The 25,860-nt window shown below is 47.6% G+C and overlaps 1 protein-coding gene across 1 annotated transcript; it reads left to right on the top strand.

Moving 5' to 3' along the window:
* The first annotated feature begins 23,493 nt into the window (after positions 1–23,493).
* LOC125590394 lies at positions 23,494–24,796 on the top strand. The gene is made up of 2 exons (XM_048763953.1): positions 23,494–24,036; positions 24,098–24,796. Exons 1-2 carry the CDS (start codon positions 23,494–23,496, stop codon positions 24,794–24,796), a joined length of 1,242 nt encoding a protein of 413 aa, XP_048619910.1.
* Positions 24,797–25,860: the final 1,064 nt, after the last annotated feature.

Below are 25,860 nucleotides of genomic sequence, written 5' to 3'. Positions count from 1 at the left end.
CTCATAGAAGGTCAAGATGGCGAGGAAGAAGAAGTTACGATACAACCGCAATCGGAGCAATCTGATTATGGCTGCGATACCCCATGGCTGCAGACAATTCGAGACTACATTATCAACGGACACCTGCCCGTAACAGTGGACGGCGAAATTTACAAATGGAGATTCTCCGGACCACTCATGACGTGCCTCGAAGGGGAGAAAGCAAGAAAAGTGATGGTGGAAGTACATTCTGGGTCCTGCGGCAACCATTCCGGTGGAAGATCGCTGGCATTGAAAATCAAACACCATGGATACTACTGGCCGACGATGATTGGAGATTGCGAGAAGTTCGCACGAAAATGCGAAAAATGCCAGAGGCATGCTCCAACCATCCGACAACTAGCCGAAGTTCTCTCCCCCATCACATCGCCCTATCGCTTTATGCGCTGGGCCATGGATATCGTCGGACCCCTTCATAATTCAAAGCAAAAGCATTTCCTTTTAGTCCTCACCGATTTCTTTTCAAAATGGGTAGAGGCAGATTCGTACGCGAGTATAAAAGATGTCCAAGTCGAGAAATTCGTATGGAGAAACATCATCTGTAGGCATGTAGTTCCTTACGTGATCGTAACCGATAACGAATCTCAGTTTATCTCCACCCGGTTTGAGGCGTTCTGCGAAAAATGGAAGATACGACTTAACAAGTCGACGCCCAGGTATCCCCAGTGTAACGGATAAGCTGAAAGGATTAATAAAACCATTTTCGACGGACTGAAGAAACGCTTAGAGGCCAAAAAAGGCAGGTGGGCCGACGAACTCGAGGGAGTCCTCTGGTCCAACCGTACCACCCCGAGGCGAGCAACGGGAGAAAGCCCTTTCGCTCTGGTGTACGGAAAGGAATGCATGATTCCCGCAGAAGTAGAGTTCCCCGGTGTTCGAAGAAGATTACTTCCCAAACGAGAGGAGCTCAATAACGCCATGCTCCTGGATGATCTCGATCTCATTAACGAGCGCCGAGATCGAGCGCTCATCCGAATCCAAAATTACCAACACGCAGCCGCAAAGTACTATAATTCCAACGTACGGAGTCGCAGATTTAATCAAGGAGATCTGGTCTTTCGCAAAGTCTTCCAAAACACCGCTGAACGAAACGCGGGAAAACTTGGAGCAAACTGGGAAGGACCTATAAAATCGAAAAAGTCGTCCGACCGGACTCCTACGAAATAGCCAACATGCAAGGCATAAAAATTCCAAGGACCTGGAACGCGATGCATCTCAAAAAATACTATCACTAAAAAAACCAACTCGCAATGACCGAACTACGAGACAGCTTGATCTCCATAAGGAGTACGTAGGCAGTTTGTCGAAAGGAAAATTCAGCTGTCCCCCCTCATTAAAAAGGGGGGGGGAGTGGATACGTATACTCATATACTCTCAAATTCGAAAACATCCGACCACGCCTTCGATGTTTCCGACATATCTAAACGAAGCAAATTATTTTTTATCTGCAAAACATTTTGGCATCACGAGACGTCACAAGAGATGCCTCGAGAGTTACTTCTTCCGAACGACGAAAAAAGACACTCCGTCAAAAAAAATGATGAACATTTTAACACATATTTTGCGCAAAAACACCAAACGACGGCATTTGCGGCCAACTCCGGTGCTGATCACATCGAACTCTCGAACGTCCTAAACAGACATAGCCATCTCAGGAAGATGACTCCCGTACATCCGACACAAGTGTTGGGGTCAAAATCGGTCATGACGGAATCAATGTCTGAAAGTCCGTAAAAATCGGCATTAACATTTTTACGAAAAATAAATCTTCGGAAAAGATTTATTCTTACAAAGAGCCCTGCGGAAGAAACACGAGACATCGGAGAAAAGCCCAAAAAGGTCGCACGGTGGCTACGTAGCGACCGGGCGGGACGGACGCTCGGTCGCTACGTAGCGACCGAGCTCTTCCGAAACGTCGATACGACACGAATCCATGCATTCTCGTCTACCTTCCGATGTTGTCTCCCGAGGACCGTAGCGAACCCATTTCATGTTTTCCGCCATTCGAAGTCATCAATCAAACTTTACGATAAAAACCGCGGAAAGTTTGTTTTTATCGAAAGAAGTCGTAATAAACGCTTCAAGTCGAAAGACGGCCCAAAGGGACCTAAGGCATGACTCGAAGCCCACCTTATGATTTCTTAACCAGCAGCCCGTAACCCGTGGGATGGTTTACGTTTGGTTCGCAAGGAAAGATAAATGTCAAGTTTCCGCAGATAAATACGAAATTTTGAAAATAATTACGAAGATCGGGAAAAATGGAATATCTCCATTTTTAGGCTATGACGGCTTAAGGGCAGAAGGGGAAAAGCGTAAACCGACCTAGGAGCGAGTATATAAGGAGTCCTAGGCGAGAGGCATGGGGGACAACTTTTTAGACTCAGAACTCTCGGTACTTAGAAACTCTGAGGCATTATTCTCGACATGCTCTGTTTCCATGATTGGCACCCGATTACCAGACGAACGTGCACAAGCAGTTCGATCTCTTGGTTCACTCTTGAACTATGTTCGGCTTGATCCTCGAAAGGGGTACGTAGGCAGCCTTTCATAAGGTTCAGTCCGAAATCAATCAAAAACCTTTTCTGTATTTTCTTCGTCTTTTGTTATCGAGCTGCGAGTCAACTAGGTTTGAGCTTTTAGCCCGCTAGAACTAGGTAACTCGCCGACAACCTTTGCGGCCAAAGCTTTTATGATCTCTTGTAATGATCGCAACGCTCTCACGTGGACTCGAATTAAGATCTACTGTTTTCTCTAAACTCGTTTGTTATCTTTTCATGATTTCCGCATATATTTGGTCACTTGCCGTTGGCTCTCGCAGAGATCCAGGACCTCTGGGAAATTAGGGTTTTCCTAGTTTCCTAATTTAAACGTAAATCGACAGTGCGAATTTTGGTTCCCACAGTTTGGCGCTAGAAGGAGGGGGGGTACGGATTACTCTAACTCATAGCCGCAAAACGCTTGATCAAAACAATGTCTGGAAATACGGAAGAGAAAATCGCAGTTCACAACAACGCTGGTAAGAAAACTCCAGCCGCCACTGCGCCTATGGCCAACGCCTATGCAAACGCCATAGTTCTTGAGAAAATCGAAAACCTTGCTGCGACTTTTCACCACATGAAGTGCAATCAAACGAGCTCGCGATTTCTCTTTTTAAACATAAAGGGAAACGATAAATCTTATCAAACCCCGTAAGTTTGGCTCATTACCGAACAAAAGAAATCTCAATGCGTAAGGGTTTTACCAAAACACGTTTTCCGAAAATATTTCGGAAGGGTAAAACTTGTTCTCCCAAAAACCGCAGAAAACCCCTAGGTTAATCGCGGAAAAAGGAAGCACAACAAATCGATTACACAACTCGGTCGCTACGGAGCGACCGTGCAAGCACACGGCTCGGTTGCTACGTAGCGACCAAGCTCAAGCCAAGCTCGGTCGCTACGCACACAGCTCGGCCACGACGTAGCGACCGAGCTCCAGCCAAGCTCGGTCGTTACGTAGCGACCGAGCACGCACACTGCTCGGTCGCTACAGCTCGGTCGCTACGTAGCAACCGAGCTCAAGCCAACTCTCCACTCGCTATGTAGCAACCTGTCAGGCCTAAAAAGGGTCCTCCTTTGCGTTCTCTTTTGAATACTCATCGTAACGCTTTTCGTTTGGTCTCAATTGGAGTTTCCGTTGAGATTTTTCGACGAAAACAAGTAGGACTCTTCTTGGCTTGCTTCCACTCGCAACGTAGCGACCTCTCAGACCTCCACTCGCTACATAGCGACCTGTCAGGCCTCAGAAAAGTCCTCCTTTGCGTTCTCTTTTGAATCCTCATCGAAACGCCTTTCGTTTCGTCTCAATCAGAGTTTCCGTTGAGATTTTACGTCGAAAACAAGTAGGACTCTTCTTGGCTTACTTCTACTCGCTACATAGCGACCTGTCCGACCTCCAGCTCACTACATAGCGACCTGTCTGGACTCAAAAAGCTCCTCCTTTGTGTTCTCTTTTGAATCCCAATCGAAACGCTTTTCGTTTCGTCTCAATAGGAGTTTCCGTTGAGATTTTACAATGAAAACAAGTAAGACTTGTCTGAACTCCTTCGCTTGCTCCTACTAGCCCTTACCTCCATCTTTGTGTTCTCCTTCAAATCTCGATCGAAACGTCTCTTGTTTTGTCTCGATTGGAGTTACCATTGAAATTTTACAATAAAAAAAAAACCCGCAAAGACTAGTTTTCTCGAGTGGATTCAGATTAATCGTATAATACGGCAACGGTTAACTTAACACCTTATCCGCCTCAACTATACGAGTACGTTGAACCTTTTTATTGACTTCATATCATAAATGTCAAGTTTCAAAGGATAAACACCAATATAGAAAAAGGCGAACATGCACAAGAAGAGGAAGGGGAAATGAGCAAGCAAAACTGAGAAGACACAAAACTGAGAAGACACAAAACTGAATCTTCGAGAGAAATAAGGTATTTGCGACTTGAAATTTTTGACATCAGACTTGGAGTTTTCGTCGGAAATTACTAAGAAATAAAAACGCCTTTGAGACTGCCATAGAACTTTAGGGAACGTAAAATCTAGGTGGATAGTATAGCGAACTAAGTCTTAGGTGATTTTTCCTGTCTCAATATATTGTCCCATAACTGTTCGTCCAGATCTTGCAAACCGATCTAAACTCTACGAAAATCGAGAAACGATCACCACGCATATCAAGCTCGCTTCCTAAGGAGAGAAAAAACTAGAGACATGAACGTCGTCTTAAAACCGATTCGTTTCTGGCAATTCTCTCGGAACCGACATATTCCAATTCTTCAACCTGGAAACAACCAAATCACAGTCCAAGCGTCATCTTCAAACCGACTCGGACTGTTGATCATTCTATTCCTCGAGAAAAAAGGGACGGAGTAGGTGCGTATACTATACTCGTATACTCCCATACTTCAAAAACATATTCAAACAATGCGATGTCTCGTCAAGATCAAGAAAACGCTTTCGACAAGAAAACGCTTTCGACAAGAAAACTCTTTCGACAAAGCAAACTCTCGTAGAAATATGCGGAAAAATATTCATACAATGCGATGTCTCGTCAAGATCATCCTAAAAGCAAACGACAATTTGATATCATCGAAATCATTCATTTAGAAAACCTCTGCCAAACTTCAGAATGAAAGTCGATGATCTTTTCCGATTTGATAAAACGAGTTTCGTATAAGAATCATTATACAAGAAATCTTCAGGCATCAAAGCATCACTCTCATTTTCCGTTGAACCAACCGACTCACGGAAAAACATCAAAAACATTTGCGACAAAGCAAAATCAAGAACAAAAGTAACAGAAAATACAACAAAGAGAACACGTCCTCCCCGCCCGTCGACTAAGTCTATCACTGTTTAACTGATTCATTCAAGAAACCTGCAAAAACGTTTCGCGACTAGATCTCGGTGAAATAACCTTTGGTAAAACTCCATGAGTGACTCAGAGAAACTTTCACCGAAGAATAAAAATAAAAGCGAAAAGGTTTCTCAAAAATCTGCGGAAACATCGTTGTTTTGACATCTCCATATGTCGCGTCAATTTAATAAATTCGGAAAAACCGGTCGTCCGTTACTTACGCAAAAAATCCTTCGTATAATCAGATCATGTCATATGAAGTAACTTTCGAAAGTAAACGTAACAGGTTTTACGAAAAAGTACTTTCCTTATAGCAAAAAACCAAGCTGTATGATCCGACATTGGACGACCAATATAAACTTTACTTCCTCGCACCACGATCTGAAAGGTCTCATTCTTTAGTCCCGCGACTCACTGGCATCCGCTCTCATTCCGCTTGGTCACGTCTGAGCAGGAAATCACCCCGGGCTCTGTATCGAGCTTCTTAGGCTTTATCTCCCTCAGAAACAAAGGAAACAACTTCCATACGAATAAGGGAAACATTATACGAAACTTTCATCGTATAAATTAACCCTAAAGTTGAAAAACGTTTTCTAAAACCATGGGCATACTCGGCCTATCAATCTCGATAAACGCCATTCTTCACTCGCCCAATTACGCCCTTCCTTCGAAGCCGAACTAGGTTACAGCATCCCCTTTAAGGACGATTCTAACTGACTTGACCTTATTGACAGCACGAAAGTGTCATGGTCTAATCCTTTGGCAACAACGTCCTTGGCTATAAAGCTGAGACACAGCCTTCATGCAAAGCCAAAACAATTGAGCGACCACCGCTCCAATAACTTGACGGCTAAACGGTAATCCAGAATTTGTCTTGAAACGCCAAGTAACGATTACACAAACAATTTTTGTACCATCCAAAAATGGGAATAATACGGTAAATTCGTCATAACAAAACTCAGTCCTAACAACCAAACAGTTAACGAAAAGGTTCCACTTGTCAAAAATCGACCAAGTTCTGTATACTACGATTCACTTTAAGCCCGCTGTGTTTTACTCGTAAAATGCGGCATGTAAGAAAAACTCGTAACAGAGCTCCTATACCTATACAGAACATCCTCAAATAGACAAGAAAGAAATCTCGGAAGGCCAACTCAACACAAAGCACGGTATAGGGGGATGCCTCTTTCCGGGGACAAATTTACGCGATCCCTTGGTCCTAACTCCTTGATCGCAAATCAAATCCAAACAGGAACAACAATTCTGGCTGCGAACATCCGTAGTCAAACCAGAATGTTTCCCAAACGCAGGGCTAAGACTAATCTCTTGCAACATCGCGAAACATCTTCAAGCCCGCGAATATTTCAACCACGAAATGCGGCATACGAAAGAATAACAAATCTTCAGCATCGCGAGACGTCGCAGACGCCTGAAGATTCGTTCTTCGACGAAATTTCCTTCCTCGATAAAAACACTTTCTTGGAAGACCAGACAGTCATACGCACTAACATCTTCTCAAAACATATCCTTCGCGAAGACTCGAAACGGTAATTTTAACCATTAAGTTTGTTGCTGATCACAACAAACTCTTAACGTCCTAAACAGACTTAGCCATCTCGTAGAGATGACTCTCGTACATCCGCAACAAGGATAATAGCGCTATAAAAGAAACCCAAAATTTTTGGTCAGCACTTCTAGGAGGCTTAAAAATTGTCCTTGGAGAGATGCTCGGTTCCAACCATACAAGTCGTATAAGCCGAGAACCTGTCGCGGACTTTAAATCGGTATGGAATCAGGATGAAATTGAAATGGGATACGTAAGTCGAATTAGTCATCGCACCCTCTAAAACCATGAGTAAACCTAGGTCTTGCACTAAACCCAGCGCACTGGTCTCTAACATCTCTAGGCATAGTATCAAAAACCTTGATACGAGATCCCAAAATTTGTCTCTTTGTTAATATTCGAGCGTCTTCAGAAATCCCGCAAGTTTACACACTGCAGAAAACTCTCGAAACAGATCACAGATATAGCAGTTAACACAGAGTTAGATTACGAGATGACAACTCGTAGTCTTCCTTCTACACCCATATAAAATGCCATCGGCAGCAACACGCCTGATAAACTCTACATAAAAATCAGACCGTAAAGGTCTCGCTGGAAAACTAGTCATACAAACCTTAACTCCAAGACGAACTACGAAAGGCTTGATCCCTTCAACAAGGGTACGTAGGCAGCCGTTATAAGGCGCAGCCCCAATCTTATCGCGTTCTACATTTAGAAGAGCGAGAAGACCACTTACCATGGACCTTTTCGACAATAAATTCCGCCTAACTCACCTAACTTGCCTAACTTGCCAAGCCACTCGCTAGAACCTCACGCTAGAAGTTCATGGTTCTAACAAGATGGGGGGCTAACTGTTGGGGTCAAAATCGGTCACGACGGAATCAATGTCTGAAAGTCCGTAAAAATCAGCATGAACGTTTTTACGAAAAATAAATCTTCAGAGAAGATTTATTCTTACGAAGAGCCCTGCGGAAGAAACACGAGACATCGGAGAAAATCCCGAAAAAGGTAGCACGGTCGCTATGTAGCGACCGAGCTCGAGCCAAGCTCGGTCGCCACGTAGCAACTGAGCACACGTCCCGCTCGGTCGCTACATAGCGACCGAGCTCGAGCCAAGCTCGGTCGCTACGTAGCGACTGAGCGTCCGTCCCGCCCGGTCGCTACGTAGCGACCGAGCGTCCGTCCCGTCCAGTCGCAACGTAGCGACCGAGCTCGAGCCAAGCTCGGTCGCTACGTAGCGAATGAGCACACGTCCCGCTCGGTCGCTACGTAGTGACCGAGCTCGAGCCAAGCTCGGTCGCTACGTAGCGACAGTTGGGGTCAAAATCGGTCACGACGGAATCTATGTCCGAAAGTCCTCAGAAAAACCGAATCTCGGTCAAAACTTCAAAAGCTGAGAAAACTAATAGTCGAAACGGATCGCCCGGCGAGCTCGACCATGACACGAGCCAGCTCGCCCGGCGAGCACGACTGTGTTGCCAGTCTACTCGCCGGCGAGCTCGGCCGCGACACGAGCCGGCTCGCCCGGCGAGCACGGCCATGTTGCCGGTCGACTCGCCGGCGAGCTCGGCCGCGACACGAGCCAGCTCGCCCAGCCAGCTCGGCCGCGACACTAGCCAGCTCGCCCGGCCAGCACGGCCGTGTTGCCGGTCGACTCGCCGGCGAGCTCGGCCGTGACAAAAGCCAGCTCGCCCGGCAAGAACGACCGTGTTGCCAGTCGGCTCGCTGGCGAGCTCGACTGTGGCACGGATCAGCTCGCCCGACGAGCGCGGCCAATTCTCCGTGGACCATTCCGAACCCGGTCCCATCCCATAACCATGCATCTTCGTTCGAAGTTTACGTAACTCAGTCTTCGGGTCCGTGGATACGACACCAATGTTCCATCTAAAATACATCGTCGAAAGTATTCGGGAAGTTGGGAAGGTTATGTCTCTCGAACGGTTTCCTATTCTTCGTAGTAGAGTAGGTTACGGTTAACTTAACACCAACTGCCTCGGCTATGCGAAGAAACAGGGTTCCGTAGGAAGAACCATGCCTATACCAACGGCTACTTCGCGAGTAAAATCGTAAAAATGCTTAAGTCTCGATACGGCCTAAAGAGGGTCTGAATTGCAGACAACGGCCCATCTATGGTCCCAAAAGACTTGAGCCCGAAGACTGGTATGACGGTTTATCTCATCCGCGGGAAGAGATAAATGTCAAATTTCTGAAGATAATCACAAAGAAGAAGGAAATATGGAAAAGCCCGCTTCGCGACAAATCCGGCCCAAGAAGAGGTAAACCGACCTAAAGAGGAGTATATAAGGAGGACCTAGGACGAAGAAGTGAAAGGAAGAGAGCATTCTAAAAGCAAACTTAATACTTAGAGCAATTTAGGCTTTTTTTCGTTTTTACTATCGAGTTGCGACTCGACTATGTTAGAACTTAGGTGGCTAGACTAGCGAACATACCGACAGTTCTCGTGGCCTAGGATCTTACCTGTTGTTCACGCTCAAACGCGAATTCGGAAATAAGACCTCTTTGTTCTCTTTTCGCTGTTTTACGATTTATTACTTTCGAATCTTTCATATTGATTGTGTTGTGCGTGGCCCAGCAGATAACCGGGACCTTCAGGGAAGGCTAGGTTAACTTGGCTTTCCTCCGATAAACAAAACTCGACGGTGTGAATTTCGGTTCCCACAGTTTGGCGCTAGAAGGAGAGGGGTACGGATCTATCTCTCTCGCAACCACACACGCTCAGTCCGATATGACGACCAACGCTGACAAAGACCCGCAAACGCATGACGGGACTCCCGTCGATGCCAACGCTGATAAAAATCCAGCTGGATACGTATCAACGGTCACTGCCGACACCGCGATACTAGACCAGATGAAGGAAATGTTCGCCTCCGCTCAGAAAAAGACGGACGAACAAGGAAAACTCGTGGCCTCTCTCACAAAACAGCTGGAAACCTTAACGGCGAAGGCCAGGAGAAAAGCCCCGCACGGAACCACAAGAGCCCGCAGCGGTAGAAGACTTGATTTCGAGACTCCGGGCAATCGAGCTGCACACGTGGACAAGGCTTCCTCAGGCCAAAACCCTGATGAAACGCTCCAGCCAGGTGAACAGCCAACTGCAGAGAACCTTCCACCTCCTACCGGGAGCAACGAAGGAGAAGAAATCGAGCGCATCGACCTGGATATAAGCGACCAGTCCGATCACTCGGACGACGGTGCTGACATCCACCCAAGAAGAACGCGAAGCCAGTCCGCTCGGCAGGATGCGTCATTCGAAAAACCCATGACCGAGGAAGAAGAAAACCTCTATTGGGTAGAACAGGTGGATCTGGCCGAAAAGCATGCCAGGATCCACTGCGGCCAATACAGACAAGCTCGCAAGGCTGCCAGAAATCCTGATGGGATCCACGATCTGCGCGAGTACATCGCGAAAAACCGCAGCGGAGGTGAAAGCGGTGAAATCACAAATCCACCACGCGACAAGCGCTGCCCGGATTACTGAGACCAACCCCGTTCACTGCCCGGATTACTGAGACCAACGTCTCGGACCCGGATCTACGATGGCACCACTGACCCGAAAGCGCACCTGCAGTCTTTCCAGATCGCGATGGGGAGGTGCAAACTCAAGGAACGCGAACGAGACGCTGGCTACTGCCTCCTCTTCGTCGAAAACCTCAAATGAGCCGCGCTCGAATGGTTTTCTCACCTAAAACGAAATTCCATCGGAAGTTTCCGCCAACTTGCTTCAGAGTTTCTCAAGCAGTATTCCATGTTCATGGACAGAGAAACCTCGGACGTCGATCTCTGGAGCCTGTCTCAAAGAGAAGACGAGCCACTTCTTGAGTTCATGAACAGATTCAAGCTAGTAATGGCAAGAGTCACCGGGATCAGCGACAAAGTGGCGATCGATGGTCTGAAGAAAACTCTCTGGTACCGGTCGAAATTCCGGCAATGGGTATCCCTCGAAAAACCGAGAATGATTCAGGATGCTCTTCATAAGGCAACGGACTTCATCGTAATGGAAAAGGAGATGAAAATCCTCTCCCAGAAGTACAACCCGTAGAAGACGCCCACAAAAAAGAAAAGCTCTCGAAACGACAAGTATGTCCACCACGAGGGAGAAGATGTCCAGGGCGAGCACAACTACACTATCAATTCCGAATAAGGGAAGACCTCCGGAAACACCTGGTCCAGGAACCAGAATAAGGATAACTCCTACTGCGAGTTCCATCAGACCAAAGGTTATTCCACTACGAACTGCAAAGTTCTCGGCGCAAGGCTAACCACTCGAAGGTCACTAGCATAAAAGACCTCATCCTGTATTCCGACGCCCCTCCCAGGACTGATAAAGAGTCTTCCGAGAGGGACGCACATGCAAACCAGTCTGGCGAGAAACGCGGAAGAAGGCAGAATGACCTTGGAGACAATAGTACCCGCCAGAGGATAAACATGATCATCGGAGAATCGCAATTCTACCGCGACTCTGTTTCATCCATCAAGGCCTACGGAAGAAAGGCGGAAACAAGTTCTAACTGGACGACTCGGTCCCTGACCGACAACGCTCCAAACGATATGATTGTTTTCGAGGAGGAGGAAACCGTCGGACTCGATAAACCTCACTGCGACCCGCTAGTCATCGACTTGGTGATTTGAGACCTCGAAGTGGGAAGAATACTCATCGACACAGGCAGCACGGTCAACGTCATTTTCCGCGACACTCTCTGGAGAATGAACATCGAACTCGGGGAAATCGTCACGGAACCAAAACCACTGACCGGTTTTTCAGGCACAACATCAATGACCCTCAGATCAATCAAACTTCCGGTCATGGCAAGGGAAGTCACGAAAATCGTTGACTTCGCCGTAGTCGATAACCCGGCCATCTATAATGTTATCATGGGAACCCCATGAATCAACACAATGAAGGCGGTACCATCGACTTACCACCTTAGCATGTAGTTCCCAACACCAAACGGAACAGCAGTAATCTGAGGATGGCAGAAACAATCTAGGCTTTGCTTTTTGGCCGAGCATAAGCTACGACAAACTTGGAACACCCCTGCGGTTAGCCCGAAGCGAGTTAAGAAAACTCAGAGTACTCCCGAAGGTTCCACAAAGAGCGATTCAGAATCACTCGCCCAGGCAACGGCTCCGGACAGGGATGCGATCCTGGAGTCCATCGCCCTACCAGCGGAAAACCCGACTCACGAAACGGCCGCCGATTTAACTAAAGCCTCAACGGCCAAAGTAACAGAAACGGCCCTATCCAACGGGTAGGAACGCCCGCAACAACAAAGCAGAACTACGAGATGGCTTGATCCTCGAAAGAGGTACGTAGGCAGCTTGTCCTATTGACAAGTTCAGCTATCCCCCTCTCCAAAAAGGGGGGGAGTGGGTACGTATACTCGTATACTCCCACAAAGTTCGGAATATCCACACATGTACTCGATATTTTCGAAACTTTTCCAATAAAACTCATTTTATTTCGGTCTTCCGATTCACTTGCAATAAGCCACAACAATCGGAGATTAACCTGAGAAACACCCAAGACAAGGGTCTCCAAACACGCATACCTTTCAAGCAGTCCTTGGATGAGAACTAACTTAAACAACAATCACTGCGTATCAATGGTCAAGCAAGACCAAATACATCTTCTCTAAAAACGAAGATCGTAACTTTCTCACTACAAAGGATATACCTTTCGGAAAAAGCGAGACGTTGTAAATATTTTCGAGAGATATTATCCAAACACACGGTCCGTCCGCGACTCTAAAAATTGCCCGTCGATTGGCCCCGACGGACAAACCCAAAACGTTCTAAAAAAATAACTCGTAGTCTAACCTTTCGTAAAAGTAAAGGTTCTCATACATCCGACGAGGATACCATAGCGTGCTATACAAAAAATCCGAAATTTTGGTCAGCACTCCAGACGGTCTCTGGAGAGTCCTCGGTTCGTTCCATACAAGTCATATAAGCCGGCGCCAAGTCGCGGACTTTAAATCGGAAAGAACCAGGTGGAAATCGCCCACAGGCAAAACGAGAGCCGATCAGTCGTCGCACAGCCTTAGAGCCGAAAGTAAACCTAGGTCTTGCCCTAAACCCAGTCCTACTGGTCCACTAACATCTCAGGACATGAGACGAGATCTTAAAAACATGTCCCATCGCCTATATCAAATACGCTCACGAAACTTCGCGAAACTCCTAAACGTTTCCGAATGCCCTCGTTCAGTAAGAGCAAACGAACAAGACGATAAACTAAGAGTTAAGATACGAAGTGACTACTCGTATCTTTCCCTCACACTTGGCAGAAGTATAAACTAAAACGCACAGAATGTCAATCATTCATCATATATATAGAAGCCGCAAAAAATGGCTAGGACCCAAAGCCACCAAACGGCCGGTCTCAAACACATAGTTCACATAGCCTCGCAAGGCCATAACACACATAAATCAAATACGGCCACACTCGGCCTAGATACATCAAACCTCGAAATAGAACTAAGGGAAATAATCCCAACAATCCTCAAAGCTCGAAGTCGAGAAACCCAGACATGGAGATCCCGAACGAGCTCACGGGCTGATCCACCTCTCCATCCGTGACTCCGGCACCTTCATCACCGACACCGGTTCCCGCTTCCACCGTGTCCTCCGAGACCGCGATGGAGTCCCAAAGCTGTCGGACCCTTCCTTCGATCGGAGGAACCAAGGATTCGGCATGGGCACACCCGTTCATAAGACCCGACATCTCAGCGACCTCGGCAGGAAAAGAGAACTCCTCGTTCTGCGACTTGTAGAGGGTAGCAACCGAGCCACGACACTCGCGAAAATCCCCCACGAATTCTTGAGCATCCTTAAAGCTCTCGAATTCGGTGGCAAACAAAGCAGCCCTCCACTTCATTTAGGCGACAATCGCTCTCTTTCCTCTCCTCTCCGCACGGACAAGGGCCCGAGAATGGAGCTCAGCCTGTCTCCGGCTCTTTTCTTTGACCTCCTTCTGAAACCGAAAGAGTTCTCTTTCAGCCTCCTCGGCTTTGAAGTGAGAGATACGCGACTCCCGGAAACTTCCGTTGAGCGCCGCATTGAACACCCTCATCCCCTGCATGAACATAAGATCGGAAAGGGAAACAAAAAAAAAATATAATTTAGATCAAAGTTCAAAGGATAAACCTCGTTGATTAAGCTGGAGCCTTCGGCGACTACTTTCCTCCTCGACTCTTCGTCCAGCGACTTATGAGTAGTAAAACCGGGAGGAAGGTCGGGAAAAAAGTCGCTGGGAAGAGGAACCTCGCTGGTTCCACTCCTTTCCCCTGGGGAGAAACTAGGGTTCCATTCTGGCAGCGGAAGGTTTCCCAAGACGTTCTCGAAGGCAACACCCTTGCCTTTTTATGACCTGATTCTCTGCCTCCGAGTGGGCAAGACATCAATGGCCGGTTCTACGTCATACGGAACGTCCAGAGGCTGAGAGACGGCTCGAGATCGATGGAGCTCCACCGCGCTTCGAATCCGTTCGACGGTGAAGGAATTCCAGAAGAACGGCTTGCTGCGGAGAAGATCTCGCTTGGCAAAAAGATCGTCAGGAGTCGGCGGAAGGATCCTGTTCACTACAAGATAATAAAAAAATCAAATCATCTTCGCATGTTTTCAAGGTATCAAAACGAAAAATATAGCTACTCGTATTACCACGGGTGAAGTTCCACTCCCGACGGAATAAGTGGAGGTAGCTCTCCTCGACAGACTCCCCATCTATCCGGACAAAGAAAAAGCACTCGAACCATGCCTTAGGATGTGAAGTGTGCCCCTGAATTATAGCCATACCCTTCTTTGGCGCCATGCGGTATGAGCCATCGATACCCGTTCCTCTCGTAAACCAAATCCCTCGAAGTCGCCAGGGTTAAGATCCATTCCTAGCTCGTAACTCGAGATCAACACGCCGAGCCAATGCTGCAAGGCCAGAACGCTTAGCTGGCTGATCGAAAGCCAAAAGTGGTGAAGCGCGCGGACGATGGTACCAGGGATCGGAAACCACATGCGGCAATACACCAGGGAGGCCTCGTAGCAAGAAAAGAAACCTTCCAGAGGGTTCTTCGCACTCTCGTTGCCACTCGGGATCCGAAATACGACTCCACCTGGAATCTGGTAAAAATCCCAGAGAGTCATGAGGTAGTCGGGAGAGACCATGCTCGGCGTAAGGGGAGCGTTTGGCGACCTCACGAGCCTCTTAGGAATCAGAATGTCTTGCGAAGGCGGAGGCAAGCCGCAAAGAGCGTTGTAGTACGCATCCTTTGCTTCTTCCTCAACTTCAAACTCTTCTTTCGGGGCGATCACCTCATTGGGAGAAGAGTCACCCGAAGATGAGTGTGAGGAAGAATTCCCCTTTGAAGATCCTTTTCTTGAAGATATTTTCTTTGAGCAAAGAGAGATCTTGGAGAAAAAATTTCTATCTTGGAGGAATCTTTTCTTAAGGGAATAAGTGAGTAAAGAATTTAAAAAACTTACTTCCCTTACTTATACAATTTTTTTCTTTCTTTACTATTCACCTTCAATCTTTCGACAAACAATTACGTCTAATTCCACCTAGAACAGACCATACCGCAAGCTAGGACTTAACACCCAGGTCCACAGATCCTAGCTAGCTGGGGGGCTAACTGTTGGGGTCAAAATCGGTCACGACGGAATCGATGTCCGAAAGTCCTCAGAAAAACCGAATCTCGGTCAAAACTTCAAAAGCCGAGAAAATGAATAGCCGAAACAGATCGCCCGGCGAGCTCGACCATGACACGAGCCAGCTCGCACGGCGAGCTCGGCCGCGACACGAGCCAGCCCGCCCGGCGAGCACGGCCGTGTTGCCGGCCGAATAGCCGGCGAGCTCGGCCGTGACACGAGCCAGCTCGCCCGGCGAGCACGACCGTGTTGCCGGTCGGCTCGCCGGCGAGCTCGACCGTGGCACAGATCAGCTAGCCCGGCGAGCGCGGCCAATTCTCCGTGGACCATTCCGAACCCGGTCCCATCCCATAACCATGCAACTTTGTCCGAAGTTTCCGTAACTCAGTCTTCGGGTCCGTGGATACGACACCAATATTCCGTCTAAAAGACATCGTCGAAAGTATTCGGGAAGTTGGGAAGGTTATGTCTCTCGAACGGTTTCCTATTCTTCGTAGTAGAGCAGGTTACGGTTTAACACCAACTGCCTCGGCTATGCGAAGAAACAGGGTTCCGTTGGAAGAACCATGCCTATACCAACGGCTACTTCTCGTGTAAAATCGTAAAAACGCTTAAGTCTCGATACGGCCTAAAGAGGGTCTGAATTGCGGACAACGGCCCATATATGGTCCCAAAATACTTGAGCCCGAAGACTAGTATGATGGTTTATCTCATCCGCGGGAAGAGATAAATGTCAAATTTCCGAAGATAATCACAAAGAAGAAGGAAATATGGAAAAGCCCGCTTCGCGACAAATCCGGCCCAAGAAGAGGTAAACCGACCTAAGGAGGAGAATATAAGGAGGACCTAGGACGAAGAAGAGAAAGAAGAGAGCATTCTAAAAGCAAACTTAATACTTAGAGCAATTTAGGGTTTTTTCCGTTTTTACTATCGAGCTACGACTCGACTAGGTTAGAACTTAGGTGGCTAGACTAGCGAACATTGTTGGGGTCAAGAACGGTTACGACGGAATTACCACCCGAAAATCCTCGGAGATCGTATTGCCGAAAGAGATAGTAAAAAGGAAGATGTAACTTTCGTAAAATATAACCAAACACGAAGTTTTTATGAAGAAATATCCTTGAAGATGCAAACCAAACTAACCAAGCTCGACCGTTGCGTAATTACCACGCATACACGCTGTCCGGTCGCTGCGTAGCAACCAAGTCCGAGCCAAAGTTCGGTCGCGACGAAGCGACCGAGCTCGAGTCAAAGCTCGGTCGCTACGTAGCGACCAAGCGATCGTCCCGCTCGGTCGCTACATAGCGACCGAGCTCAAGCCAAAGCTCGGTCGCTACGTAGTGACCGAGCGATCGTCCCGCTAGGTCGCTACGTAGCGACCGAGCGATCGTCCCGCTAGGTCGCTACGTAGCGACCGAGCGATCGTCCCGCTCGATCTGCCACTCAATTAGGTTTAGCCGTCTTAGGGTTGCTAGAACTAGGAATCTCGCCGACAGCTCTCGAGCCCAGGCTTATACCTTGTTGTAAACGCTCATACGCAGATTCGGAATAAGATCTACTTTGGTCTCTTTTTCGATTTCTTATTCTTATCGTTGTTATTCTCGTGTTCTGATTGCTTGACGTGTGGTAATTAGCAGATATCCGGGTCCTCTGGGAAATTAGGGTTTTCCTAGATTCCTTATTTAAACGGAAATTGACAGTGTGAATTTCGGTTCCCACAAACATACCGACAGCTCTCGTGGCCTAGGATCTTACCTGTTGTTCACGCTCAAACGCGAATTCGAAAATAATACCTCTTTGTTCTCTTTTCGCTCTTTTACGATTTATTACTTTCGAATCTTTCATATTGATTGTGTTTTGCGTGGCCCAGCAGATAACCGGGACCTTCAGGGAAGACTAGGTTAACTTGGCTTTCCTCCGATTAAAAAACTCGACGGTGTGAATTTCGGTTCCCACAGCGACCGAGCTCGAGCCAAGGTCGGTCGCTACCTAGCGACCGAGATCTTCCGAAACGTCGATACGACACGAATCCATGAATTCTCGTCTACCCTTCGATGCTGTCTCCCGAAGACAGTAGCGAACCCATTTCATGTTTTCCGCCATTCGAAGTCATCAATCAAACTTTACGATAAAAATCGCGGAAAGTTCGGTTTTATCGAAAGAAGTCGTAATAAATACTACAAGTCGAAAGACGGCCCAAACGGACCTAAGGCATGACTCGAAGCCCACCTTACGATTTCTTAACCAGCAGCCCGTAAACCGTGGGACGGTTTACGCTTGGTTCGCAAGGAAAGATAAATGTCATGTTTCCGCAGATAAATAACAAATTTTGAAGATAATTACGAAGATTGGGAAGAATGGAATATCTCCATTTTTAGGCTATGACGGCTTAAGGGCGGAAGGGGAAAAGCATAAACCGACCTAGGAGCGAGTATATAAGGAGTCCTAGGCGAGAGGCATGGGGGACAACTTTTTCGACTCAGAACTCTCGGTACTTAGAAACTCCGAGGCATTATTCTCGACATGCTCTGTTTCCATGATTGGCAACCGATTACCAGACGAACGTGCACAAGCAGTTCGATCTCTTGGTTTACTCTTGAACTACGTTCAGCTTGATCCTCAAAAGGAGTACGTAGGCAGCCTTTCATAAGGTTTAGTCCGAAATCAATCAAAAACCTTTTCTGTATTTTCTTCGTCTTTTGTTATCGAGCTGCGAGTCAACTAGGTTTGAGCTTTTAGGCCACTAGAACTAGGTAACTCGCTCACAGCCTTTGCGGCCAAAGCTTTTATGATCTCTTGTAACGATCACAACGCTCTCACGCGGATTCGAAATAAGATCTACTGTTTTCTCTAAACTCGTTTGTTATCTTTTCATGATTTCCGCATATATTTGGTCACTTGCCGTTGGCTCTCGCAAAGATCCGGGACCTCTGAGAAATTAGGGTTTTCCTAGATTCCTAATTTAAACGTAAATCGACAGTGCGAATTTTGGTTCCCACAACAAGGATAATAGCGCTATAAAAGAAATCGAAAATTTAGGTCCAGAACTTCCGGTTGGCTTAAAAATTGTCTCCGGAGAGATGCTCGATTCATATCTAACAAGTCATGTAAGCCGAGAACCTATCGCGGACTTTAAATCGGTACGAATCAGGTTAAAATCGCGACAGATAAATCGATAGCCGGCTAGTCACCGCATAAAATCTTAAAACCGAAAGTAAACCTAGGTCTTGCCCTAAACCCAGTGCACTGGTCTCTAACATCTCAAGGCATGATATCCAAAAGATACGAGATCCCAAAACCATGCCTCTATGTTTATATTCGACATCTTCAGATATCCCGCGAAGTCTATATCTCGCGGAAAAACTCTTGAAACGGATCTCGAACAAAACATTTCACATCGAAGAAGGATATGAGACGACAACTCATCACCCTCCTTCCACGCCATACATAAACTTATGAAAAATGCAACTCGATCATCTTGTCATAAAAAGAAAGCCGCAGAGCGGCAGGGATTCAAAGCCACATACGGCCAGTCCCAAAATATGAAATAAGGCCATTTAAGGCCGAAACATCAAACATAAAAAAAATCTCTCGCAAGAGATCTAACCAAAGTCATCCTCAGAAATTATGCTCCCTCTTCACCCGTCGCTTTGTCCAAGCCTGGAGCCGCATCACCTCCGCTTTCTCCGAGCACCGGATCTTTCCCCTCTGGGCCTTTTGACCATGTCGGAAGAACGCACGCGGATTTCAGGTCAGCTAGGATGACAGTCGGGCCTCTTCGGCCTCTAAGGTCGGAGGAGTCTCACTCTGGAACGACTGAACCACGGCCACCCCACCCTCAATCGTTGCCAAGGCTAAATCCATGTTCTGGATGCACTCGAGGGAGCCTAGAAAGGCAGAGATCTTCGCCAAGCGAGCCTGAAACTCAGAACGAAGAGCGTATGTGGCCTCTCGGATCCCGCGGCTCGCTAATCCTGCATCGCCCTCAATCTGACGCTGAAGCCGACGCACCTCCGAAGATTTGGCCTTCCTGGCTTTCTTCTCCTTAAGCAGTGAACTCGCCGTCTTCCCGAGGTCCCTCTCGAGCTCCCCTATCGCGACGTCGAGTTTCGACACTTTCACGGAGTGAGAATCCTTGACAGCCGTCAGCCTGGCCTCGGTTTCAGACCATCTACCCTGCAGCTCCAACAACTCCCCGGCAAGACGACTGGTCTCAGGACCGCACTCGCTGATCATCCCATCGATCAACGACATTAACTGCGAAACGAGAAGAAAGTTCGGGATTTTTTGTCTTTTAGAAAAATATATAACAGTCAAGAGATTAAGTGAGCGACAAACCTTTCCGTGAAACCCCGACGCTATGCTCGAGCCTCCTTGCTGCGAGGATTCCCCGTCACCGCCCTTGGTAAACTTCCTCTTCCGGCCCTTAGGCTGAGCAACCGGAACAACACTAGGAGTGCGCAGCGCTAGAACGATCTCTTTCCTGGCCGGAGGAGGAGGCATAGAGTCAGCAGCCCTCTCCTTATCCTCGATGAGAATCGGAGTCGTGGACGATCCGGAAGGTAGAGCCGAAGCATCCGGAACGCCCGAGCCTGCGAGAGTTCCCGCGTCTCGCGGAGTTACGACCTCAGTCCCGTGACCCAGAGCAATGGCCAGTGCAGAAGAGGATGGGAACTCGACGCCAGCTCGAACCTGTTCCTTCTCGACTTGGCGACGAACTAGTCTCTCTCTAAAGGAGAGATGGTCAGCAACGCAAGCCGGTGCTTCGACCAGAGAAGTCAGAATCGGAGCCGGAGAGGTGGCCTCGCCCATCTCAACATCGGAACTTCTCTTGTCACCGTGGGAAGAAGACATGTTGAAGGCAAAAGATTTGGAGCTAGAGAGGTTTTGGAGGTTTGAAGAAGGGAAGGTGTGAAGCAAATGAATGACAAGAGCTCACTACTTATAGAAGTATGGGCTCAGAATTTTATATTTTTAATATATACTTTCTCAAGAATTTTCTTCCGCGGAGTTTAAACTAAACTTCGTCCAATACGCCTAACTTTGCAAAAATCGTCAAACCGCGCGTTAGAGTCTCGACTCTAACGAGCTGGGCGGCTAACTGTTGGGGTCAAAAACGGTTACGACGAAGTTAACATTCAAAACGTCTGAAGAAGAAAATGAGAACTTTCTTCGACAAATACTTTTTCGAAATAGATTCTTCCTTACGAAAAGCTTTACGGAGGAAACACGAGACATCGGACAAGAGCTCGTAAAAAGAGAAACAAGATATGGGTTCGCTACTTTCTTCGACGAAGTTAACATTCAAAACGTCCGAAGTTAACACTCAAAACGTCCCTTCTGCTCGGTCGTTACATAGCGACCGAGCTCGAGCCAAGCTCGGTCGCTACGTAGAGACCGAGCGTCCATTCCGCTCGGTCGCTACATAGCGACCGAGCTCGAACCAAGCTCGGTCGCTAAGTAGCGATCGAGCGTCCGTTCCGCTCGGCCCTTACGTAGCGACCGAGCTCGAGCCAAGCTCGGTCGCTATGTAGCGACCGAGCATCTGTTCCGCTCGGTAGCTACGTAGCGACCGAGCTTGGCTTAGCGACCGAGCTCGAGCCAAGCTCGGTCGCTACGTAGCAACCGAGCTCTTCCAAAACGTCGATACGAAATTAGTCCATGCATTCTCGTCTACCCTTCGATGCTATCTCCCGAAGACCGTAGCGAACCCATTTTATGTTTCCCGCCATTCTAAGTCATCGATCAAACTTTACGGTAAAAACCGCGGAAAGTTCGTTCTTTATCGAAAGAAGCCGTAATAAACGCTTCGAGTCAGAAAACAGCCCAAAGGGACCTAAGACATGACTCGAGGCCCAACTTATGATTTCTTAACCAACAGCTCGTAAGCCGCATGACGGTTTACGCTTGGTTCGCAAGGAAAGATAAATGTCAAGTTTCCGCGATAAATACGAAATTTTGAAGATAATTACGAAGATCGGAAAAAATGGAATATCTCCATTTTTATGCTATGATGGCTTAAGGGCAGAAGAGGAAAAGCGTAAACCGACCTAGGAGCCTGTATATAAGGAGTCCTATGCGAGAGACATGAAAAGAGACTTTTTCGGAGCAAACTTAGCACTTAGAGCGATTTAGGCATATTTTTGTTTTTGTTATTTCGAGCTGCGACTCAATTAGGTTTAGCCGTCTTAGGGTTGCTAGAACTAGGAATCTCGCCGACAGCTCTCGAGCCCAGGCTTATACCTTGTTGTAACGCCCAGACACGGATGTCGTTGATATCTCGTGTTCTGATTGCTTAGCGTGTGGTATTAGCAGATCTCCGGGACCTCTGGGAAATTAGGGTTTTCCTAGTTTCCTAATTTAAACGGAAATCGACAGTGTGAATTTCGGTTCCCACATTGACCTCGATCCTTAGAGCGATGCAGTATTCAATTTTGTGATCGTGGTCGCGTTGGAAGTCGCACCAGAGGCCAGGGTTCCGGAACGAGTCAGGTGCCTTCATCTTTTGAGGCCACTTGACCTGTTGGCCCATCTGCCTCAACACGTTGACTACCTCCGGTGTGGATATCGAGAGATGGGAGATGTCGGGCCAAGTGGATACCGACATTTGTGAGAACCGAAATTCACACCGTCAATTATAATAGATAATAATGGAGGAAATCGAGTGAACCCGTTTTTCCTTGAAGGTCCGAATTCTCTGCGTAATCACTTTAGAACGATAAAAAGATATATAATCGCTCAGAGGCGTTTTATTGAATAGTATGAATACAAGATTTCTCCGAGAGGAGTAGAGATATGCTAACTATATATCGGAAAAATAGGACAAGAGGCGGCCAAGACGTCCTAAGCCTTGCCGTGCTAGTCTAACCACCTAAGCCCTAAGTTCTCTAAGCTAGCAGGAGTTCTCTAAGTCTAAATTCTCGGATCCCTTTTTCTTCTACTCCTGCTCTCCTTATATAGTCGATCCAGGTCGGTGGCCCATCCTTCGCCTTCGGGCCCAAGTCTATCTCTTTCGGGAATATTCCATTTTTTGTCGATCTTGATAGTTATCCTCGAATCTTTACATTTATCGTATTTCTGCGAGTTAGGACAAACCGTCATAACTTTTATGGGCTCGAATCCCTTCTGAGAACGTAGATGGGCCTCTAGACCAGTATGGATCCTTGCGGACCATTCTTAGGCCTTTTGGCATTTATACGATTTCTCGGTTTTGGTCGTAAAACTTCAAGAATAACTTTAATCAAAATGAAACGAGAAGTATATGGTCCCGAAGGTCGGATATCACAGCTATACGGAAGATACGGGAGTTAAAGTAAGTCGGACAGGCCGGGATCAGGTCAAGCTCGCCGGGCGAGCCGACTCGCGTGACGACCGAACTCGCCGGCGAACACAACCACGCGACGGTTCAGCTCCCCGACAAGCTGACCGGCGCGATGGCTAAGCTCGCCGGCGAGCTGACCGGCGTGATGGTTGAGCTCGCCGGCGAGCTGACCCGCGTGACGGTTCAGCTCTCCGGCGAGTGGCTTTTGTGCGGGATTCGCTCGTTCGTTCACTTCCGATCTTTCTTTCAGTGAATGTTTTGCGAGAAATCCGTGAGTAATAAATAATCATAGCCGTTGATTTCGAAATAACCGTTTTTGACCCCAACAGTTAGCCCCCCAGCCCATAAGACTCGGAGACGATTTTGCGGGCGAGTGATACGAATTAGAAATCGAAATCTTTGGTTAAAAATATTTATTGCGGAAATCCACGTCACCCTCATATCCTTATAAGTAGCAACTCACCACTCCTCATTCTTCACACATCTCTTTCTCTCACATTCTCTTTTCTTCAAACTACCTATCAAGAATGTCTTCCTCCCCAAGTGAAAAGAAAAGCTCCGACGTCGAGATGGGTGAGGCCAACTCGGCACTTCCAACTCTGGCCATGGACGAAGCTACTCCAACCTTCATCGCCGGGTTTCTTTCTTTCAAAGAGAGACTGTCCAGACGCAGTGCCGGGAAGGAAGGGGGTCGGATTCAGCCTGAGGTGCCAGCTATCCTTTCTTCGCCTGCGATGTCGACCTCGGCTAGAGGAAACAAGTCCCCTGGTGATGCCACGCCCCTCGCAGAATCGGCCATGGTTCCTGTTCAAGTTCCAGAGGTCTCGGCTCAACCCTCGGGCTCTTCGACCACACCAGTCCCAGCTCCTAAGGAGGAGAAGGCGACGGAGTTGATGCCTCCACCTTTGGATAGGAAGGAGATCGTCCTAGGGCTTCCCGCGTCCAGTGCTGCTCCTTTGACCAAAAGCCGCAAGAGGACTGGCGCTGCGACCGAGACCGTCAAGAAGAGGAGATGTACCGTTGGCGTGGAAAGGGAGCCCTCGGGACCTTTGTCGCAACATCGTACCAAGGTTTGTTTTCGGCATGAGCCACCTTGTTCTACGATTATCCTGACCCTTATTTCATGTATAGTTTGTATCCATGATTGACGGGATGCTCAGCGACTGCGGATCAGAGATAGAGCGTTCGACAAGGGGCCTGGCTGAATCGCGAGAGGCGTTGAAACAAGCCGAGGCCGCATTGAAATCTACTGAAGCCGCTCGTGCTGCTGAGCTCTCTCAGCTGGAGGTTCGGGTCAGCGATCTCGAGCGAGACCTCGGAAAGTCGGCGAATGCATTGTTCAAGCTGAAGAAAGAGAAGAAAAGCAAGGCTTCCGAAGTCCGTCGTCTCCAGCGTGAAATTCAGAACCGAGAAGAGTCGAGGACTGTTGTTTCGAGGGATGATTTTTACGCTCGCCTGACGAGGATGGCTGTTCTGTTTGATTCCCTCATGGCGGTCCATGAGAAGGACCCGGCTCTGGCTAGCGTCGAGGGAAGCCTGAACAAGATCCACCTGCTTAAATGCGACATGGTTCCGACTCTGGACTCCGAAGAAACCAGGCTGTTGTCTCGCAAGGAGGAATTGAAGGCTTCTGACGGGGACTTCGACTCGATCCTCTCTCAGCTGCAGTTCGAGTGCACCCTCACGCCGTGTTCGGGAGAGATCGAGGGGCATGGCCCCGTGGCTGAAGAAAGTGGAGATGTTGCGAGTGGGAGAGGAAACGACGAAGCGGCCGAGGGAGGCAAGGGCTGTGAGCTTGAGGATGATGGTAGTGCTCCGAGGAGTGCTTAGGGTAATGATCCTTTCTGGGATTTTTTTTATTTTCTGTTTCGGCCTGTTTGTGAGGCCACAGTTTGCATGTTTCGGGACTGGCCGTTGGTGGCTTTGAATCTCTGCCCTTGTTAGGGATTTTTGTATAATGCTTGGCTCAATCTATAAAACCTTTTCGGCTTATTATAAATCGAGAGAACACTGGTTTTTCGAAGTTAGAGGGTGAAGGAGTGAGTTGTCGTCTCGTTCCTTGCCCCCAGACGATCACCGTATCAATAGTCTGTTGAGCGTGCAGCTTTTGCTTTGTACGAGGACTCGTGAAAACGTATAGACTTAAGTGAAGAGACAAGTTTTGGTATCTCATATCGGGATGTCGATATTATGCCTTTGAGATGTCAGGATCCAGCAAGACTGGGTTTAGGGCAAGACCTAGGTTTACTTTCGGACTACAGCTATGCGATGACAAGTCGCCTTTCATTTTGCCTGTTTGCGATTTCTACCTGATTCATACCGATATAAAGTCCGTGAAGTGTTATCGGCTTATATGACTTGTCTTGGCGTGAATCGAGCTACTTCAAAAGGCCGTTTGGAGGTGCTGGCCAAAATTTTGGATATTCTTGTATAGCGCGCTATGGTATCCTTGTTGGATGTAAGAGAGCCTATCCTTTCGAGGGCGGCTAGTGTCTGTTTAGGACGTTTGTTGTGATCAGCAACAAAAAAGCAATGCCATTTTAAAGGCATTTCACCGTTAGAGGTATGTTGATTTTGGAAACAAGAGTGTTGTTTCCATAAGTGTTGGAAAGACCGTAACTTCAAGCGTGTTGCGACGTCTCACAATGCCAGAAGTTAATCTTTTTTTTTCCTTTGAGCCGCGTTTTTCTTGCGGGCTTTTTACCAAGTACCCTTATTTTTATGAGCATTCGTGGGTTTGTTGGTTTTAGCGTTATAGCTGATTTAGGCGTTCTGGGTGAGTTCTGGACCGCCGTTCTGGCCGTTTGTAGGGTAGTGGGCTTAGCGATTGTAGCGTTGCTTTTTTTTTTTTTTGTAAAAAGTTTCGAAAATATCTACTTTTTCAAAGTTGTGGG

The sequence above is a fragment of the Brassica napus genome, chromosome C7, assembly GCF_020379485.1.
Source record: "Brassica napus cultivar Da-Ae chromosome C7, Da-Ae, whole genome shotgun sequence".
NCBI lineage: Eukaryota > Viridiplantae > Streptophyta > Magnoliopsida > Brassicales > Brassicaceae > Brassica > Brassica napus.
Note: the sequence above shows the minus strand (reverse complement) of the source record. Positions and strands in the feature narration are given on the sequence as shown.